Source organism: Meriones unguiculatus, chromosome 7 (genome assembly GCF_030254825.1).
Source record: "Meriones unguiculatus strain TT.TT164.6M chromosome 7, Bangor_MerUng_6.1, whole genome shotgun sequence".
Lineage (NCBI taxonomy): Eukaryota > Metazoa > Chordata > Mammalia > Rodentia > Muridae > Meriones > Meriones unguiculatus.
Window position 1 is genome coordinate 113,346,094 of NC_083355.1, and position 20,439 is coordinate 113,366,532.

At 49.8% G+C, this 20,439-nt stretch overlaps 1 protein-coding gene across 11 annotated transcripts in view; it reads left to right on the top strand.

Moving 5' to 3' along the window:
• Positions 1-20,439, top strand: part of Evl (Enah/Vasp-like) — a 123,654-nt gene that overhangs the window by 92,238 nt on the left and 10,977 nt on the right. For all 11 annotated transcript variants that reach the window (XM_021642576.2, XM_021642578.2, XM_021642572.2 and 8 more), the window contains 4 exons: positions 17,164-17,227; positions 18,105-18,166; positions 19,532-19,761; positions 20,309-20,430. In XM_021642576.2, the coding sequence (XP_021498251.1) occupies positions 17,164-17,227; positions 18,105-18,166; positions 19,532-19,761; positions 20,309-20,430 (478 nt within the window). The remainder of the gene's footprint in view (positions 1-17,163; positions 17,228-18,104; positions 18,167-19,531; positions 19,762-20,308; positions 20,431-20,439) is intronic.

The following is a 20,439-nucleotide window of genomic DNA, read 5'->3' on the forward strand; positions in this document are numbered from 1 at the left end:
CTGAGGAGGAAGACTACCATATTCAGAACTTAGACCTCTTCTTGCGGGTATACTAGAGATACTTTTGCACCCTTGAGCCTGAGTCACAGTGCGTGCAACAATGGTGTGAAATTGAATTTCACAGGGGAGCAGACCTGTTGCTGCTGCTGACAGGGCATCTGACAGGGCAAGACTTGCCTCAGTTTCCCATCTGGACTGTGATGCCAGAAATGAGATCATGGAGATAAAAATGACAGGAGTTTTGAAGACAAATAAGGGCAGAACAGCCTCAGCCTGAAGTTACGGGTTAGCCACTTCGTGTGTCCAAGCTCACAGTGGAAGTAGACAGTTCCTTTCAAAGCATGAACTTGCTGCCAGAAGCTGCAGCCTGGGAAAACCCTGGATGTTAGATCTGGTCTGAAAAGGAGCAGGAGGATGAACAGTCAAAGGCAAGGCTGCAGGTTTAAGATTAGATTAGGCTAATTCCACACTGGTTGTCTGAGGAGTGCCAGGGACCCACCTTGAAATGACCAATATAGCTTTGCTCTATTGATGCTATGTAGCAAGACTCTGAAAGAGAAAAAGAAAGAAAGAAGGAAGGAAGGAAGGAAGGGAAAGGAAAAGGAAGAGAAATCTCACAGTTTGGTGAACAGTCCATTCTGGGCCAGTTGAGGTGACAGAAAGTGACCTCTCAGAACAGGACAGTGCATCCTTTTCATTTGCAGACTGGCAGGTAATGCCCTATCCTGGGTGTTAAGACCTGGTGGTCATCACGCACACACACACACACACACACCCCCGAAGGATCGGTATCCGGCAGGTAAAGACAGGTCTCCAAACTCAAGCCAGGCTCAGGTAGCTATAGCAGGCCTTATCAAGCCTAACATTTCCCCCTTTTTTTTTATTTGACAGTGGACATGGCCCTTGTACCCATCATTGAGTACCATGTAGCCAGCTTGTCAGAAGCTCCTCCAGGGCCTGCCTTAGGATGCCCCAGCATGTCTGGGGTCTTACCCATCATTGGTCAGATGGAGGACAGAGGAGGGTCTTTTCTAGGAAGATGCCTGGGCCTAGGCAGAGTTGGATTCCCGAGTAGCTAACGGATGATAATGTAGTTCTACTTGATGTAGCTTAATTGCCTCTAACCTCTGCTGGATAAACTGTACAAGCTTGTTAAGAATGAATGGCCCAAGGGTAAGTAGGAGAAGGAAGAGAAGTAAGGGTCTGAGTAGAGGAAGAATATAGGGCAGGAGGCCATGAAAGCCAGTCCCAAAAGCAGTCCCCCATTGAAAGGTCGGGAGAGGTTGAGTGGGGAACCAGGGAGTGATTGCTCAGGAAGAACTCCCCACTGCCACTCAGAAGGCCTGCCTCCCGTCCTCTCGCCCTACACTTCCCTTCCTTAACCAGCTCAGTTTTGCATTTCAGAATCTTCCTTCCTACTAAAGAACTTGTCCAAAAAGCTGGTATATGTGCTCTCCTTCTCCACGTGTTCATCCTTTCTGACCTCACAACAGAACTGACTGATATAAAACACAATTGTATCTTCCCCTTAACATCCCAAAGCATCCCACTAATGGCTGTAATTGCCCATTTTTATTTAAAATATTGAAAATTAATATTAAATATTCAAATATTTAAAATAAATGCCTTTTTCAGTTAATCACGTGGGGGTAATGATTCCCCCTTTTGTTTTTGTCCACGTCTGTAAGAATTCCCGAAACAGTTTGCTTCTTGTGAGGAATTTGAGGGGAAGATTTTGAGTGGGGACCCCACTGGATTTTGGAGTTGTGGTTACAGTTCAGTGGTTGTTAGTTGCCTTTCCCTGCCTGGCCCAGGTGGTAGGAGAAAAGAAGCTAAAAGGACTTGGAGGCAGTGGGGAAACAGGAGAGTCTCCAGCTAGGAAACCAGGGCTGTTTGGTCTCTCAACTCCAGAGTGGGAAGGGAAGAGGGCAGCCATAGTCAGAAGAGTCTAGAAGAGACTAAGAGAGGCAATAATTCTGTGCCAGCTGGAAAGGAGTGTCACAGGAAGGTGTGAGGAAACACTCCTCCCCACCGCTCACAAACTGACTGTAAGAGGACTGGTGAGCCTCTTCCAGGTGAGCCAAATTAGAGACCCCTCATCTAGCTTCCTCCAGGCCGCCAAGCCTGCCGCTCTAACCTGCTCCTGATTAGGGGCTGGGAGAGCGGCCTGTTGGAGGCCTGTGGAATATTGGTCAGCTGTGCCCGAAAGCATTCCCTAAGTGATAGGCACCTGGGGTTAGCTCGTTGGTTGCGTTCCCCCTGGACCCTGCTTTCCTCCTTGTAGAAAGGTCCATCCAGTCTCGTGTAGTGCACGACTGATGCGTCAGCCCCTCAAGGATGCTCTCAGCCCAAGGCGAATTGGGCTCATCCTCCGCCACTGCCTTACGCAGTTGCTTGAGGTAAAAGATTTATTAGAAAACCCTCACCCCAACCTGGTGAGGCACTGCCCCTGCAAAACCCAACTGTAGGAAATAAGCTTATCTGCACAGCCGTCTCTCAAGCAGATTGAAACCCCTACTTTTTCTGAAATGAAGAGGACTGCCCCATATTTAATGGGGTACACGCACCCGCAGACCAGTTGGCCCGTCAGCGTTCTTCCGTCGAGCAGGATCCTCACACGGGGCACCAGTCTGCCGGGTCGATATCCGGCAGGTGGAGCTGAGAGGAGGGTGGCCAGTCCAGCTGGACACGCTCCGTGGCTGAGCAGGATGGTGACGGCCCGGACCTCCCCGGATGCCCCAGGGAACGAAACACCACCGAGCCAGGAGACCTGTCGAAGCAGGAACTCAGTTTATTGAATAAAGCTGTCCTTTTTTTTGGTTTGGGTCAGGGGGCAGGGTTAAGGAAGTGAGGTAAGATGACGTAGAGGACAAGGTTAGGTAGTGCAAGGACAGGTGGGCCAGCTACAAAACTCCACGTAACAGTTACCAGGCAAGGGTGATTTTAAGGTGGATATGCTCAATCACTTTTGCCCGGAAGTAGCGCCTCTTAAATCCGAAGCTAAAGACAGGTCTCCAAACTCAAGCCAGGCTCAGGTAGATACAGCAGGCCTTATCAAGCCCAACCCTCCTCCCCCCAGGGCCCAGTGGCCCGCTGGCTGCAGCATGCTTTGTGACTAGGATGGTCTATATCCTCACTGTGGAGCTGGGAGAAGTCTAAAGCCTTAGAGATTCTTAAAGTCAGCCTCACTTTTGCTTCTCACAAACCTTATCTTGCTAGAAATCATCAAACTTTTCCCTCAAAGAGATAGGACTCCTGAAATGTTTTTGCATCTCCCTGGCTGTGGGGCTATTGATTGCTTAGAGCTGAGGTCACACCTCCTCCCAGGGCTTTGTTCAGGGGCTTCCATGTCGCCCTGTCTGCCCTGCCCCCTAGTGGCCACACCATAAAGGCGGAACCGTGTGCTTGTCCACCAACCTCACTAAAGGGAAGCAGGGTCTGTGTACCACTCCGTGCCAACAATACACATGTCCTTCACACTTTGCTCCCGCTGCGCCTTCCCCACCCTGACCCCTTCCTTCTCCCTCCTCACCTGTCTGACCTATTCAGACTCCATAGTTCCTCACTCTCCCCAATGTGCCCCATGGCGCTATTTTCTTTTGCCTCTATCCTGACACTTGGCACAGCACAGTTCCAGCACATGGATTCAGTCAGGTCTGGAAATTTAAAAATGGTCCTGTTTATCCCTAGAACCTCAAAATCCAGAATGATATCTGATATAGGAGCCTTCAATACACCCTAACCAGGCTTGGGGAGCAAGCCAGGACCAGGTGTGGTATGCTGGCGTTAATTTACTAACTCCTAGTCCTTAACTCAGCTTCAGGTGCCTCAGACCATATTTGGGGAGGAAGTGTGCGCACTGGGTGTGTCCCAGAACTCTTATCTCATGGTCTCCTACCTCCTCCCTCGGTCCCATATACTTTACTGTCCCTCTCCTGAAGTGTAAGTCCCTCTTCCTTCACTTTCCGGACAAGGGCCAAGCATCCATCTGGCCTGGCTGCCAGCGCTTCTTAAGACCTGCTCTTCACAGCCCTCCACAGTGCACACTGCCTTTGATTTACTTCATACCTTGGCCCAGTGCTCTCTCCTGCTGGTGACCTGTCTTTTGTATTGCTCTGTCTGTTACTCTGTCCCACGTGATCAGAGAACCTTGAATCCTTTCTCTGGCCATGAATACACTGCTGCTGTTCCATTGGCCAGAACCATTGGTTGTCTGGGCTAGCCTATGAGCTCTCTGGTGCAAATGCCCTGCCTTCCATGTCTATATTATCTTCATCCTAAAGAGACGGGCATGCAAGTGTTTGTGGTGTATTCGGGAAGGAGGGAGGGAGGGAAGGTGGGAGGGAGGGGCAGAGGGAGGGAAGAAGCAGGTTCACTATGTGTTCCTGTGTCATATTCTGCACCCTGTGGCACATACTCCACAGTCCTGCCACTGTGCCTTCTTCTGAAGACCACGATGAAGCTCCTGAATCACGAGCACCATTTGCCACCTGTGAAACCGGGCTCAAGGTGAGGGGTGCTATCTGTGATTGAGGGACATGGTCAATGGAATTGTCTCACACAGAAATCGCACCCGTCACCTTGGCCTGCTGAGCACCACCCCAAACCAAGAAGCACACCACCTCAAAACAAGAAGCAGCCCTGGTGAAGGACCTGTCACCATGAGGTGTATGAGCTGCAAAAGGAGCTTCGGATGCAGACCTGGACAGAGCATGGGTCTCTGCGGCCACCGTGGCCGGCAGAGGAACAGTCTGTGGGAGATACGAAAGTAGTTCGGTCCAACATGGCTAAGTAGCTGGTGCTGGTTCAAACTTCAGGAGTCTGACTCTGAGTAATTTAGTTTAGGCACATTTAAGCACAGCACAATTTGGTGTAAACTTTCCTGATGATAATTAATTCATTCCTATATACACAAGCTTCAAGATGTAACTACATCAAAACTCTTTGTAAAGTACATGTGACATCTTTTATAAAGATAGGTTCATAGATTGAGAAGAAGCTCATGATAAGGGTCTCAGGGAGGATCTGGTGGTCTCGACTACATAGACAGCACAAGGGTCCCCGGGCTATTAACCACGTGTGGTCCCAGCCTTCTGGTGGGTAGCAGGTGAGACATCTCTCCCTTTAAAGGGATAACCCTGTATGTTTAGCATTCCTGGTTCCCCTAGTGCTTATTTGTGGTCACAGAAACCTCCATACCTCCCATAGGACAGATCTGTTCTCCAGACCTTTTGCAAGACACTTACCTTTCTAAAATTGCTTCTCCATCTGTGAAATGAGTTGTCAAACCTACCTCACAGGGGTGTTGTGAGGGCAACAGGAGGCATTGTACAAGTTCTTTGTCACCTGAAAATCACTACTGCAGCTTGAAATCCCTCTCCTTACAAAGCAGGAGTTTGCATCAACACCCACTAATGTGACAATGCATAGGATAGGGGACAGGTCTCTTTGGGGACTGGGTAGGTGACTTGGGAGTTTACATGAAGGTCTGAGGAAAGGCTGTGCCCTCCATGGAACCCTTGATCTCTGAGCATCTCAGTTCTGCTGTGGTCTTCTCCCTTAAAGTGCTTCTGGCTCATCTACAGTTTACATCCCAGGAGAAAAAAAAAAAAAAAAAGCTGCCTCTTCCTCCAGCACCAATGTTGCTTCCTTAACATGAATGGCAACATGCCATTGTGGCTTCAAGCTTCCTGGAACACCACATGCCCAATGAGAGTGTGAGACAGGGATCCAGAGCATACCCCCCGATGCACTCCTGTCCTCCTGGGACTCGGAGAGCAGCCAGGCAACATGAGCTACCTACAGTCAACACAGGCAGCTAAGAGGAGGGGCAGAGACGGGAAGCAGGGGACCCTATATGCCCTAGCTGCCTGCATTGTTGCACACTCTGTTATACTTAGCAACTATGGACCCAAAGCAATCCATTTCTCCACGCCCCTTACTGTGCCAAGTCTTACTTCCCTTATCTTTAAAGTAGACGCAAGAGCTGACCAGATGGCTTAGTTGATGAAGGTGCTTGCTGCCAAGCCTGACAACCACAGTTCAGTCCCCAGGATCCACAATGGTGGAAGGAAAGAACCAACTCCTGAAAGTTGTACTCTGACTTCCATACATATGCACATAAATAATAAATAAATGAGTGGATGGGTAAACAAATGTAAAGTAGCTAATGCTGCCACCACCCCCGCCCTTCGTTTTTGTTTTTGAGACAGGCCTTCTCTGTGTAGCTATCCTGGACTTGCTTTGTAGACCAGGCTGGCCTTGAACTCACAGAGATCCTCCTGCCTCTGCCTCCCTAAGTGCTGGGATTATAGGAGTGCACCACTGAGTCCAGCTTACCCAGTTTGTGGTTGCTCTTTTGAGGCTCAAGTTATACTAAGGGAGACAAGAGTGTGGCTTGTAAGGAATGAAGCGTCGTTCATACACAATCTATGTTGTTCCTGGTGTCCCCTGGTCCCTTTGGAGCTCACATTGCTGGTGTGACATCTCTGGGACTATAGTAAGGTCCCTACAGAAAGGAAAAAGCCTCTCTGCCCACATTGCCATCGTATAGTCTCCTATCCTCCCTCTGTCTTCATAGTTTCTCCTGGGTTCTATAGAGATGTTAGGAATTATTGCCTCTACTTTAAGAATGAGGAAACAAAGGGTTACAGCATCCTACAATTTGCTGAATGCTACACTAGTGAGAAAAACTTCAGTGTTCATTCCAGGCCTCTGCCCATCATACTGCCTCCCAAAGAGACTGCTTACCTGACAATAACCCACCTTCATCAGGGACTAATTATGAACACTTCACTTGATGGGCAAAGAATGTGAGTGGAGAATTCATTTTTGTCTGTTTTCCTTTGCTCTCATAGCATGTATAATCTCTGTCCTACAGGATAACTTCAAACCTGGTGTGGTAAGGCACACCTAGATCATAGCACTTAGGAGACTAAGCAGGAGGATTGCTTTGGGTTTAACACCAACCTGAACTTCATAATGAATCCTTGTCTCAAAAGAAATAAAAACCACACAACAATAATTTTATAAGTAGTTGTTTGGGTTTTTTTGTTTTGTTTTGTTTTGTTTTGTTTTTCTGCCAACTTCAGCTCTGTGTCTGAAGAGCCGTCTCAGATATTGTAGTAAATAACCATCTCCCAGGGTTCAGAAAGACAAGTCCTGAACTTGAGGTGCAACCTTCACTTTCTAGAGTAGGTATGGTATGTGATCATGAGGCCTGTGCCCGCCTTGCTTGTCTGCTCCCTGCATTCATCCATCTAGCTATTCATTCAAAACACCTGGGTTTCTATAACGCCCACCTAGTCAATTTGCTTACTCCTATGTTTAGCCCACTTGAGTCTCTTTCCACACAGCAAGCAGATCTTTCCAGCTCAATACAAACTGGTCACATCTTACTCAGAACTCACAGGGCCCTCAGTCTTAGCTCAGAGTGAAGTCCAAGCCCTTACAGGGTCTAGATGCCCTGGTCCTTGCTGCTTTTCTGAATTCCCTTTCAAAATTCCACCTTGCCCATGTTTATCAAGATGCGCTGGCCTCCTACCAGAAATGCAAGGGCTTGACTCGGGACCTACACACTGAGTAGATCATTAAGGTCACAGTTCCTTCCCTCACTTCACTGGGAACTCTGCCTAAAGTTCATCCAGTCAGAGAGCTAGTCTGTTATGACAAGTTGCCACAGTCCTCTCATTTTTCTTCATATGTGTTATCTCTCATGGCCTGGCTTGTCTCTCAATTATAAGCCGGGCATCAGTTTGTGTCAGTGCCTGTCCCCTAGGACCTCCCAGTGTCATTTTTTGAATTGAGTAGCGTCTGTGAATTACTGAGCTTCTGTTTTGGGATTTGTAGCTTTCTATAGCAAGGTGAATTAGAAATGGCCCCAAACTCACAGCCAGGTTAAGAAAAGAGACTTGTGGCTGTATATCATCATGTGCTGTGATGGAAGGAAATTAGGGGCTTATAGAATCCTAGAGCAAATGCCTAGAGTACAGGCAAAGGAAATGAGCAGGCTCCTTAGACAGGTGGGCATGTGGAAGTTTTTTGTTTGTTTTGTTTTGTTTTGTTACTATGATAAAGTACTTAAGGAGCTTAAAGAGGAATGATGCTTGACTCAGTTGGTTTCAGAAGTCTCAGTTCTATAAGACAGATTGTGGTGGAAGAGCATGGAGAAGAGGGCATTCACCTCATGGAGGCCAAGAAGAGGTGGGGCACACCAATGACACACATCCTCAATCTAGGCCTCACAGCTTAATAACACATTGCTCTGACTTTGTCCCTTACTACCTCTCAATGGCACTGCCATACCTTCAACACATGAACTTTTAGAGACACTTCGTGCCTTCACCTTAGCACCATGCCTGCTGTGGGTCTTAAAACATTAATAGAAGCTTACCAGTTACAAAGTTGTCCAAGGGGGCTGGAGAGATGGCTCAGTGGTTAAGAGCACTGGCTGCTCTTCCAGAGGACCCAGGTTTGATTCCCAGCACCCTCATGGGGGCTCACCATCATCTGTAACCCCAGTTCCAAGAGATCCAAAGCCATTTTCTGACCTTCCTGGCACTCGGTGCACAGACATATAAATGCAGGCAGACGTTCATATGCACGCCAAGTGTGGCAGTGCACACCTGTAATCCTGCCACGTGTCTCAGGGACTTAAACAAAGCAAGAAGATGGAGGCTGCTTACTGACTTGCTTCTCGTGGCTTGCTCAGTCTGTTCTCATAGAACCCAGGACCACCAGCCAGGGATGGCACCACCCACAGTGGGCTGGGCCCTCCCCCATCAATCACTAATTAAGAAAACGCCTTACAGCTGGATCTTACGGAAACATTTTCTCAGCTGAGTTTCCCTCCTTTCAAATAACTCTAGCTTGAAATAAGACTAGCCAGCACGGTCACTAATGAGAAGAGGCAGAAGCTAGGTTAGGAATTTAAGAAGCCTCAGATCCCAAACTAGGTCTACCCTGTGAGAACCATTGAGGAATTTCTATAGGTCCCTATTCAGGGAATGGTGAGAAAGCACTATGCCTTCTGATCTTCAACCTATGAACACAGGTCTAGGGATGCAAGCCTGAGAAGAGGCCAGCAAGAGGTGTTGGGAAGTCCCCCAAATGAAAACACCAGAGGCTTAGATCTGGAAAAGCCAGAAAACGTGCACTTCAAGAGAGATGGCAAAGACCAAAAGCAGGAGAAATCACAATGTGGGGGAAATCAGCATTTCTTGTAAACAGTGCAAACTTCAGTATCCCATATAGAGTGTGGGTACACTGTATGTTTTTGTACCGGGCCCTACCCTGGAGGGCTCGGGTACAGAGAAGGTTGACTGACCAGGAGTCCACACTGTTGCTAGCAAGCAGTGACTTAGGCTACTCAGAGAAGCCAACAGTGGAGAAGGAGGAGAGAAAAGGAAGCAATTGCCTCAGCCCCCTGGGTAGTAAAGGAAGGTGATGAAGTACAGAGTTGCTGTTTTGTTAGTTCTCACCCTGGAATCATCCAGACAGAGGGTCCTGGCTGGCTCCAGCCAAGTCCACCGTAATAGATCAGTGAGGTTATTGGGGGATTAAAAAACAACTGCATCTCCAAAAAGTGCCAAGCACCCAGCTGACCTTCTCCCTCTTTATATGCCATGGCACCCCTGTTGTGGTTGCGTTTTTGTTGCTATGATAAAACACCCTGGCCAGAAGCCACCTAGGAGAGAAGGGGGCTGTTTGACTTACAGAGTTACAGATCATCCCTTCAGGGACATCAAAGCAGGAACCCAAGCCTGGTCACAGCCACATTCTAGAGTGGAGAGAGAATAAATGCATCCTTGCTTGCTCTCAACTAGCTTTCTCCTCTTCTGGACCTCTGCAAGACTGTTTTTCCTGGATTATTCTAGGTTGTGTCAACATGACAGTTAAAATGCCCCCACACCCCTCAAGGAGCAGGATCAGCTAGAGGGTAGGAGGGAGTGATGTCTGGCATCTCAGGCCCTGGTGAGCCCTCCTGCCACTATTCCTATGAACCTGGCTGTTGCTGTTTTGCCTGTCTTGTTGCCATAGCTGCCAGCAAGGTGTTCTGTAGCCGTCACAGCAGTTCTGCTCTGGAAAGCAGTGCTCATGTCACACCCTGAAGACACAACTATAACACCTGCAGAGCCAGTCCTTGTGAACCAAAGCACAGAAGGAGCAGGAACAGCTTGCCACATAGAAGACACTGTCACTATACTCACAGGCCTGGCAGCACTAAGGCATGGCTGAGTGTTCATTGGTACTGGTTGGGGACAGCACCGGGTGGCAGTGCAGTGTGAGAGATGAATGCTTGCTGGCAGTTTGCGGAGTCAATCCTGTATACACCTTGGAGCTGCTAAGGCTGAGAAAGACCTCAGGAAGGAAAGGAGAAAAGGCAAATGTAATGGTGACAAAGGACCAAGAGGCCTAAGGAGGGCCAGGGAAAAGCCAGTGACAAAACTGCACAGTAATCAGGAATTCATCTGACTGCTCACCTATCCCCTCTCCCTGCACTCATACCCTGCTTCCATCAGGTAAGAGGAGAGCTGGCACAGGAAGTCCCTTCAGACAGACACCTGGTAACCCTGAGGCCTGTGAACAGAAGGGGTCTGCACAGTCCCTCAGGGCCCATGGAGCATGCTGGAATCAGGTAGCCAGGAGGGTTCTGATAGGTTAGCTGGGAAGCTTCATTAAAGATTGACAAAGTGAAGCCCACTTGCCCACAGGACAGCATATCGGTTACCACTGCACCAGCCAGGCGGCTGAGGAAGAGGAGGTAAGTGGCCAGGATGCGAAAGGCACCTCGCAGACTGTGCCGAGGAGTCCTGCCCGTAATGGTCAGCAGGGAGTGGACCTTTCACTGCTTCTGCTTCTGCCACTGTGACTGCACCGTCCTTTGCAGAGTGACCTGTAGGTGATGGAGCTCCTCCCTTTCCTTCCTGCTCCTCCTGGGATTCTTCTCTCCCAACTGCTGGGGCTGGGGTAGGGGGGCTGAGTGCTGCATCTTGGGGAGAGCATCTTTCCCTGCATCCAGGGTCCTTGCAGAAGTGGCAGGATAAACTGGCATTAGGAAGCCTGGACTCCTGCTCTAGCTGCACTGCCCAATAGAGCCCTAATCACTCCAGTTAAGATCCCAAGTTGAGACAAGGAAAAACTAATATATCGTATTGGAGAATTGGGCAAATTAACCCCCCAAAGTGATATGAAAATGCTTTGTAAGCCATAAAGATATAGTAGATGGCTACTGTAATTCTGTTTAAGGTTCATTTAAAGAGTAATTTTGTATTTAATGAGTTTTTAGGAAAAAGCGGGGAAATGGTACTAGAAAAATTGCTAGCCTAAGCAGCTCACCTGAGCAGGCCAAACCTATAGGTGAGGTGTTCTGGCCTGAGAACCAGAGGCTGGGTTCTGGCTCTGTGTTGGCTCTGATGTGGACATAACCTTGAGCAGTCTGCCGTCCTATCCTTGAGCCTCAGGACTCCTCCATGTAAGGAGAGGGTAGGGGGACCAGCAGAGGGGTACTCACTGGCACCAGGTCTCTGGCTGTCATCTGTCAATTTAGAAGAGGTTCCCTCCTCTGCCATGTACTTTCTGAAGCCCAATGGTATAGACTGCTCAGATCTTTTTCCTGTGTGGCCTGGCCTTCCCCATGCTTGGAAGCAGTCTCCCTGTCCATAAGAGAGACCCTCTCATACAACAGGGTCATCATAGTCTGAGCTCTTGAGCAAGGCAGTATATGCTGGTCAAGGAGCTGAGTTATGGCTGCCCAGCCCGGGGCCATGGCTCAGGGATGAGGGACTGTTGCTGGAGTACCAGGGGTGCCAGATCCGCCGACTGATAGGATCTGAGCATAACAGCCCAGTGGCCATCATCCATCATCACCCTAAGTTGCTGCTGTGCCATAGACTAGGCAGAAAAGACTGAAAAAAATCATACAGCATTCCTTTACCTTTAAGCAAGCAGCTACACCAGCATAAAAATGTGGAGGTAGCCAGGCATGGTGGCACACACCTTTAATCCCAGCATTCAGGAGAGAGAGGCAGGTGGATCTCTGTGAGTTACAGCCCAGCTTGTTCTATATAGCAAATTCTAGGCTAGCTAGAGCTACACAATGGAACCCTGACTGAAAAAACAAAAATGTGGAAGGTAGTGGCCGTCAAACATTTGTCCGCTGATGAGCTGGACACAGGAGCTGCCTTGGCTTTATAAGTACTGATGTGGAGGTGCTTGTGTAGCTAGGGCTGAACATAGCTTGATTGTGCAAGAAGGGTTAGAGTTCTGGGCTGGGAGACATTTGTCCTGGAAGCTGGCTCCAATCCTCTTACCCATTCCTGTGTGGTTTGGACCAGGTAACTCTGTAGTGGCTAGACCCAGGGTCACAGACTCCATTCTTACATGGACACTTGTCTACATAGCAGCAGGAAGGAAGCATACAGAAGGAAGGGCCTAGTCTCCAACCAAAAGGGAAAGAGGAAAAGCAGACAGCTAGAGAGATGGTAGCAAGGGAGGTAGAGTGACTCAAGAGGGCTTGGGATGCTGCCCAGCTCAGACCAGGTGGCTGTCGTTTGCTGGCTAGAAATTACATCAGGCGTCACTGAGCGGGTATGGGTCCTTTGTCTCTGGTACTCCTGGGATCTCAGGTTCCATCTTTTCAGAAGGCCAGGAGATGCCTTTCCTTTAGAGGAGAACTGGAAACTTAGCCTGTGCGCTGTCCCAGAGGAGCTGGGGCTGCTGTCCAGAATCTCATGGGGGAGGAGGGGCCTTCATCAGGAGCAGGTGTCAGCCTTGCCTCATCTGCCCACCTCAGAATGTAAAGTTACACAAGACACTCGGGCAGGAGACTGGAGAGACTTGTAACCACTTACTTACCTGTCCCAGAGGTGGTATCTGCGACTCATACATAATTTGTAGATTTCAAAATGAGGGGAGACACCACCATCCCAAGATACCCACAGCTAATATTTTGTTATGTTTCCATGTTTGTCCTTTTGAACTGTAGCTATTTGGAGGCTGGAGTGATTTGTTGCTCAGTGGCAGAGCACTTGCCTAGCATGCACAAGGCCCCAGATTTAATCCCCAGACCAAAGGCAGGGTGGGAAGGTTGGAGAGAAATGATCCTTATTACCATCTTTCATATGTATAAGCCCATATGTATGAAGCCCAAAGAAGGAAGAACTCCCCATGGCACTTAATTACCTAGTGGCAAACTCAGCAAAGACTAATACCAGCACTCAGGAGGTTGAGAGTTAAAGACCATCCTGAGCTACATAGTGAAGACTGTATCTCAAAATGCCAAAAATAAATACAGTGAGAGAAAATCACCATGCAGGAGATTTCTACAAATGTAAGCATCTTACAGAAGCACAGCCAGGAATGGGAAGGAGCTGAAAACTGAGAATGGGGCTAGTGGGAGGGCTAGAAGAGAGCAGAACATTGTTCTCCCCAAAAGACCCGGAAGGGGCCCTACAAAACCACCCCTTCTAATCCCATCAGACTTCTAGGGACAGCAATGAAGAAACTTTCTGCACAGGACCCAGTACATGGGACTAAAGGCTTGCAGCACCATGCCTGGCAAGCTTACTCAGTCTTCAGGAAGCTGTGAAGGGTGGAGGAGGTTGCTCTTACCTGCCTATCACCTTCAGTGGGTCCTGGGTGTGTTTCTGCCCTGCCAAGTGCTGACATCACTCTCTTAGAGGGGAGTCAGTCTCCTGTCTCCCACCATCTTCCAGCTACAGTCTGCCTTGGGTCTTTCTGCTCCACCCTCTCTAGCCAGCTTCCTCTCTTCTCCTGCATTCTACTTCCTGTGAGCCCATAGGTGGAGACTGGCCCCTCTTCACTCTCCTTTTTTATTTCCTGTCATGATCCCACCATGTGACCTTCAAAGGATAAAGGACATTCTCTGATTTGTCAGATGTTTGGGAAGAGTGAGTGACTGGTGGCACTTGTAATTGAGGCTGGAAAGCAGACCGCCCCAACAATAAGATATCACTGTTTCCCAAGAACCATCACAGTCCAGTGGGCTTGAAGCAGACAGGTTTGGGTTCCAGTTTCAGCTGAGGCTCAGCCTCTATCCCCTAGCAGCTCTTTGTATTCTGAGGGGAAGGCTGTCAGGAGGTAGGGCCCAGTCCCATGTCTTCTCTTATGTTTCTTGCCTGGCTTGCTGCCCGGGGTACGGCCCACTGTGTGTGTGTTGGGGGGGGACCTACAGGTGCCAGTCATGCCCTGTAGGGGTTACAGGTGTATGTCGTCTCTCCTGGCTTTTACATGGGTGCTGGGGATGGGTCCTTAAGCTTGTGCAGCAAGCACTTCCCCACAGAACCATACCCCATTCAGCCACCCTTGATTCCAGCTCCATGGGGCCCAATGCCCTCTCTGGACACCCACACTTGTGTGACAGACACAGAGACACATACACAAAGATAAACCTTTTCTTTTTTTAAATACCCTTAATGGTAGGGCATGGTAGTACACACTTTCAGTCCCAGCACTTGGGAGGCAGAGGCAAGGGGATCTCTGTGAGTTTGAGGCCAGCCTGGTCTCAGCCAGGACAGCCAGAGCTGTTAAACAGAAAAACCCTGTCTTGAAAACCCAAACAAACAAAAAACAACAATACCCTAAGTACTGAGCTGTAGAAGGTAGATCAGGGATCAGGGACCCTCCTTCTCACCCCACATCCTACAGGATCAACTCAGGAGACAAGAGATGGCACCATGAGTCCGCCATTTTGGCTTGTGATTTCAGCCATCGGGGAAGTTATCTGCAGTAACTCCGCATAGGACAGATGAGTGTCTTGTTAGTCGTGTCCAGAGCTTTCCTGTTTACATCTACTCTCACTTGAGAAGCACTGCCTTGCTAGAGAGATGCCTCTAAGTGGGCTGTTGTTCGAGGCTTCCCAGGGGACCAGCAACCATTATGGAGGAATAAGCCTCTTCCCCAGCCCTTTTATCTGACCCTGCCATGAGACAGCTGGGTCAATGTGCAGGAAAGAGGACCTCGTGCACCCAAGGGCATCTTCTGCTTTCAGTTGACTCTAAATTATGTCTTCAGGAAAGAGCTCCAGGCCTGGAAGGCACCATGGGTCCTGATGGCCTCCCCCGGCTTTCTGTAGTAGCAAGTTAGCTGAGGGTGTTAGGATATCCCAGCATGCAGACTGAGAAATTCAAGTGTGTGGCAGCAGAACACTGTGAGCATAACTGCCATCAGAGATCTTAACAGGATAAGAAACAACTGTGGTAACCAAGCCAGGACAGCAGCTCTTAGCAACAGCCAGTGTGGGCCAGGCATCCAGGGTCTTAGTCCCATCGTAGGGACCAAACCTCAGACAGTGAGCAACACCAGGTTGCCAGAATAGGAACTCAGCATCCAGAGGAGGAAAGACAAAGTCTAGACTCAGTGTGTTAGCACAGTTGCTCACGCTAGAACCTAGGGCCTGTGTATTAGTTACTTGTCTGCTGCTGTAAGAAAACACTGTAAGCAAAAGAAGCTTACTTATTGTCCCACGGTTCCAGAGGAATAGGGTCCATCATGGTAGGGGGGAGTGGTGGCAGGAGCAGGAAGCAGAGAGCACAAACTGGAAGTAGAGAAGGCTGTGACCTCCCAAAGCCTGCCCCCAGTGACACACTCCCTCTAGCAAGGGCACACCTCCTAAACCTCCCAGCTGATGACCAGGTGTTCAAGTAGCCAGGGCTCTGTAGCACGTTTCTCATTTAAACCACCATAGCCTTGACCAGGCTAACAGCTGAGTCACAGAATGTGGGGCTGAGGCATTGTGAAACCTGCCTTCAGCAGAATGAGTGAGGCAGGGGTCAGGGAGCCCCTTTGTAGTGTGTAGCCACAAGACAAAACCTGAAAGCACTATCCAGAGAGAGGGCAGCCTGTGGCTCTTTAGGTGGAGTGTGAGTCCATCATCTCATTCTTCAAGCCTGTCTGCCTCACAGTGAAACCAAACTTGAGCAGGAGAGTGACATTTGGCAGGTACTTTGTCTTGTTCTGCTTCTTGCACAGCCTTTGAGCAAGTCACCTAACCTTCCTGAACCTGGTTTCTTTTAGGTCCCAAGTCCTCATGGACATACTCCTAGTTGTGAGAGAATTACAACTGAAATATAGATTAAGTAAAGAAAGTGCATTGCTCTGATCAAATTCCCATAGTAAATAACATTTTCTGCATACAAGAAGACTACTAAGGCCCCAGGACTTCTGGGAAGTGGGAGGCTGAAGAGACTCCCTGCTGTCTGAGAGTGTAGATTCATGCTCACTTCACCCAGAGGTGGAAACAAAGCTGTTTGCACATCCCCTCCCCTCCTCTGATTGTGCACTTCCCAAGGGATACCTGGCCCTCAGGAAACAAGAGGCTCTTTCTCAGGTTGGAGCTGCAGCCTGAATTTCTCTTTAAATAAGGCACAAAGCATGCTGATGTGGGTTCCTAGCACCAGCCACCAGCCCTCCTGTGAACATGAGGCTCAGCAGTGGGATCCTACCCTTTCAGATCCAAAGTGGGTGTGGCCTAGGAGGTTTCCTGGTGGTGTAGAACCGAGGGAGCAGTGCAGGACCTCACTGTCTCTACCCACAGCTCCAGACAACCAGTGTGAGTAGCAGGTGCAAGGAGGGACCCGCCCTACACTTGTGTAGTCCCTGGGTTGGACCTGGCTCTTTAGCTGTAGGCATTGGTCCTGCACTCAAAGAACCCTTCAGAGCTGATGATTCTTAACACCCTGGTAGAGGTCAAGAGAGGGCGGCAAGTGAGGAAGCAGACGTAGCAGGTACTGTTTAAAGATAATAGATAGATGTCAACAGTTAAGAATTTGGATTCCATTTATGCTTCAGAGGGCAGATCCACAGGAAATGAAGAGAGAAAGGGTGAATGAGAAGGTATGTGGGTGTTACACAGGTGTGAGAACCCCTCACCCCCTTTTTTGAGACAAGGTTTCTCTTTGGAGCTCTGGCTGTCCTGGAACTTGCTCTGAAGACCAGGCTGGCCTTGAACTCACAAAGATCAGCCTGCCTCTGGCTCCCGACTGCTGGGATTAAAGGCTTGCGACACCACTGCCCATCTAGAGCCTATTTTTAAAGGAAGGCCGGGGGCATCTCTTCTGAGGCCAGGAAGAGTGGAGAGTGTGCCATTAGGGTTATTTGTTGGGTCTTTTCCCCTCTATTGACTGTTTCACTCTTCATCTACAGGTCCCTCCACACAGCGTCAGGTGCAGAATGGCCCCTCTCCTGAGGAGATGGACATCCAGAGAAGGTAACCCATATCCCACAGATGGTTGCCCGCAAGTCTCTCAGGGGTGCCAGGAGCACCCTTCAGCTAGCTGAGACACTTACGGCTCAGGCCAGCACTCTCGGGAATACACTGGCAGCAGGGGCAACAGAGGGCAGTACTACACGCCAGAGACCTGTGAGCTCGCTGCAGATTAAGCATACAGGTCCATGGCCAACACACCCACACTTCTCTAAACCCCTTCTGAAGAGTACCTACAACCCTGTAGTACCGGGTGGCCCTCTGATTGGGGGACCAGAATGAGGCGTGTGGTCTTCCATTTCTCCTGAGGCCACATCTATTGAAGCCACTGGCTCCAAATATCCAGAAGAGACCATTGGCCCACTCACTTCAGTGAGCTAATCAAATCAGCCAGAAGGTCACACAAGTTTCTCTGAGACGTTTCCTGCCCAATGTGTCCCAGCTTGCCAGTCCTCTTCCATCTACATCCCTCTCTTTAGGAGGCAACACCAGGATGTGGGAAGGTGACCCAGTCAGTAAAGTGCATGCAAGGCAATAAATTAGAGCCCCGTTGCCCTTTTAAAGAAAGTTAGACATGGCACCACTCACTTGGGTACCAGAGTTTAGGAAGCAGAAACAGACAAACCCTGGAGTTCATTGGCTGGCCAGCCTTGCCTGCTTGGTTCCAGTCCAGTGAGAGATTCTTTCTCAAAGAAAAAAAGTGGATGGCGCCAAGAGACAACATTCAGGATAATCGTTTGCCCACACACACACACACACACACGTGCATTCGCACCACACGCACACACAGAGCCCAGTGCCATGGCTCTCGAGGACCAGCTTTCAAACCTGGGTGCTCAGGCACAGGAAGGTCAAGGTGTCTGCTGTGGTTGCTTTTCAGACAAGTGATGGAGCAGCAGCAGCACCGCCAGGAATCTCTGGAGAGAAGAATCTCGGCCACAGGTGAGCAAGAATCTTCTCCTCCAGCTGCCACTCATGCTGTCCCAAGTGGCCTTTGACTCAAATAGAACCGTCACCACTTCCAACCAACTAGCCTCAAAATGTGATGTCACTTCAGATGACTGAGCATAGGTTAGGGAGCCTCCTAGCCCTCCCATCATCCAGTTCCACAGTCGACATGTAGAGACTCTGAGAGCTAGGAATGTGGTATTGACAAGGCAGACAGCAGTTCCTGCCCCTAGGAAGTCATGCTTGTCCTAGCATGAAGTGCACACTGTGCCAAAGGTGCTGGGAACACCCAGAGTTGGGGCCAAGGCCAGAGAAAAATGCCAGAGCAAAGGTCCTGGGTACCAAGTGAGACTTAGCACACCACAGGAGAGGTTGTCTGGTGCATTTGCCTCAAGCTTTTGTATCTTCATCTTAGCTGACTTGCTCAGTGCATTCTCAAATTCTAACTTGCTCAGGGGAAAACAGCCTTAGCTGCTTTCCAAGCACCCTGCTCTCAGGGGTTGGTGCTGTTCTCTCACCTGCTGCAGCACCTCCTCTCTGCTGCACTCTCCCTCGAACTGGAACACAGCTTTGAAGCCTACCCCGCACTTTCCATCCCACTTCCACTCTGGCACTAGCTTCTTCCTTTTCCTTCCAGGCAGCCCATTCTCTTGCTCACCACTGCTTCCTTCAGCTATCTTGACATCTCTCCTATATGGTCCCAACTGGTCCAAGAACTTCCTCTTTCACGGCCATCCCGTGTGCCTGCCTACTCTAGTGGAGCTTGCCGTGAGGCACATGTCTGTGATTAAGGCCTCTTCACTAGGCCTTAAGTACCCTGAGCTGTTTTCCTCAGCATGTGACACAGTGGAAGTCCAGGCAGCATGCAGCAGAGGGTGCCTGACTAGGTACATAGAGGAGGCCAGCACGCAGCTTAATGGTTCCTTGCCCCAAAGTGCTGGTCAGTCCTGGGATCAGTTACTTACCTCTTACAGTCCCCAGGGACCAAGTATCAGTCCCAGTTACACCTTGGGACCTCAGTCCCTAAGATGGAGCCAAGTACTTAGAATGGAAAAAGGCACTGCCAAGAATTCCCCTCCCCCTGGAAAAGCATGAGTGGAGCTAGAGGAAGTTTGCTATGCTCAAAGGGTGTTAAGCCACTGGTCCCAGTCTAGCCCTAGATGCTGAGGAGAGTAGAATAGAGAGTGATTGTAACAGGGCTGGTTTCTGCAGGGCCTTCCTGAAAGAGGTAAACTGTTCTGCTCCTCATCTCTCTGATGAGCAAACTGCCCTCCATTCTTGTCCAGGGACCAGGAATGAAAACAGTAGGCTGGATAGCAGCTAGGTGTTGGAAACTGACTCCTCCCTATTACATTTCAGGGCCCATCCTCCCACCTGGGCATCCCTCATCGGCAGCCAGCGCCTCCCTCTCATGTAGTGGACCTCCACCCCCACCTCCACCCCCAGTGCCCCCTCCACCTACAGGGGCTACTCCTCCTCCCCCACCCCCTCTGCCAGCTGGAGGAGCTCAGGGGGCCAACCACGACGAGAGCTCTGCATCAGGACTGGCTGCTGCCCTGGCCGGAGCCAAGCTAAGGAGGGTACAGCGGGTAAGAATGTGAAAAGGCGGTCACCCTTCACATATCAGCAAAGCAGCTCTCACCCTGCCCTCACCTATTCACCAGTGAGACACTGAGCAAAAGGCTGTTCCCCAGGCCGGCCAGTCAGCCCTCTCCTAGTTATCAAACAAATAAACAGGGACCCACCTGTCAGCCACAGGCTGCCTTAGTTAGCAAGTGCAGGCTCTGCCTCTGCGTTTTCCATGGGACTGATTCAGGCTGCTCCCTACCCTTGGTGTATGCTCTGGAATGAGCTGCATGTAGTCATAAGTCTGTTCATTGAAGAGTGTCCCTGACGCATGTCTCTGGCTTGAAATTTGCTTCCCTCCTCCCTTGTGGCTTTGGCAAGGACTCAAGCCTGTGGGCTTACCATGCCTATCCCCAGGGCCTCCCAAGATTCTGGTTTTCTGACCTGTGGACTTGGGAGTGTTGGACTGGTAGCCTCACTCCTGAGGTCTCTCTCCATCCCACATCCCCTGGGACTGCTGCTGCTCCCACCACTGTACCCAGTATGACACACATGCTTCCTCACCCTCAGCCAGAAGATGCATCTGGAGGCTCCAGTCCTAGTGGGACTTCAAAGTCGGATGCCAACCGGGCAAGCAGTGGGGGAGGTGGAGGAGGCCTCATGGAAGAAATGAATAAACTGCTGGCCAAGAGGTGGGTATA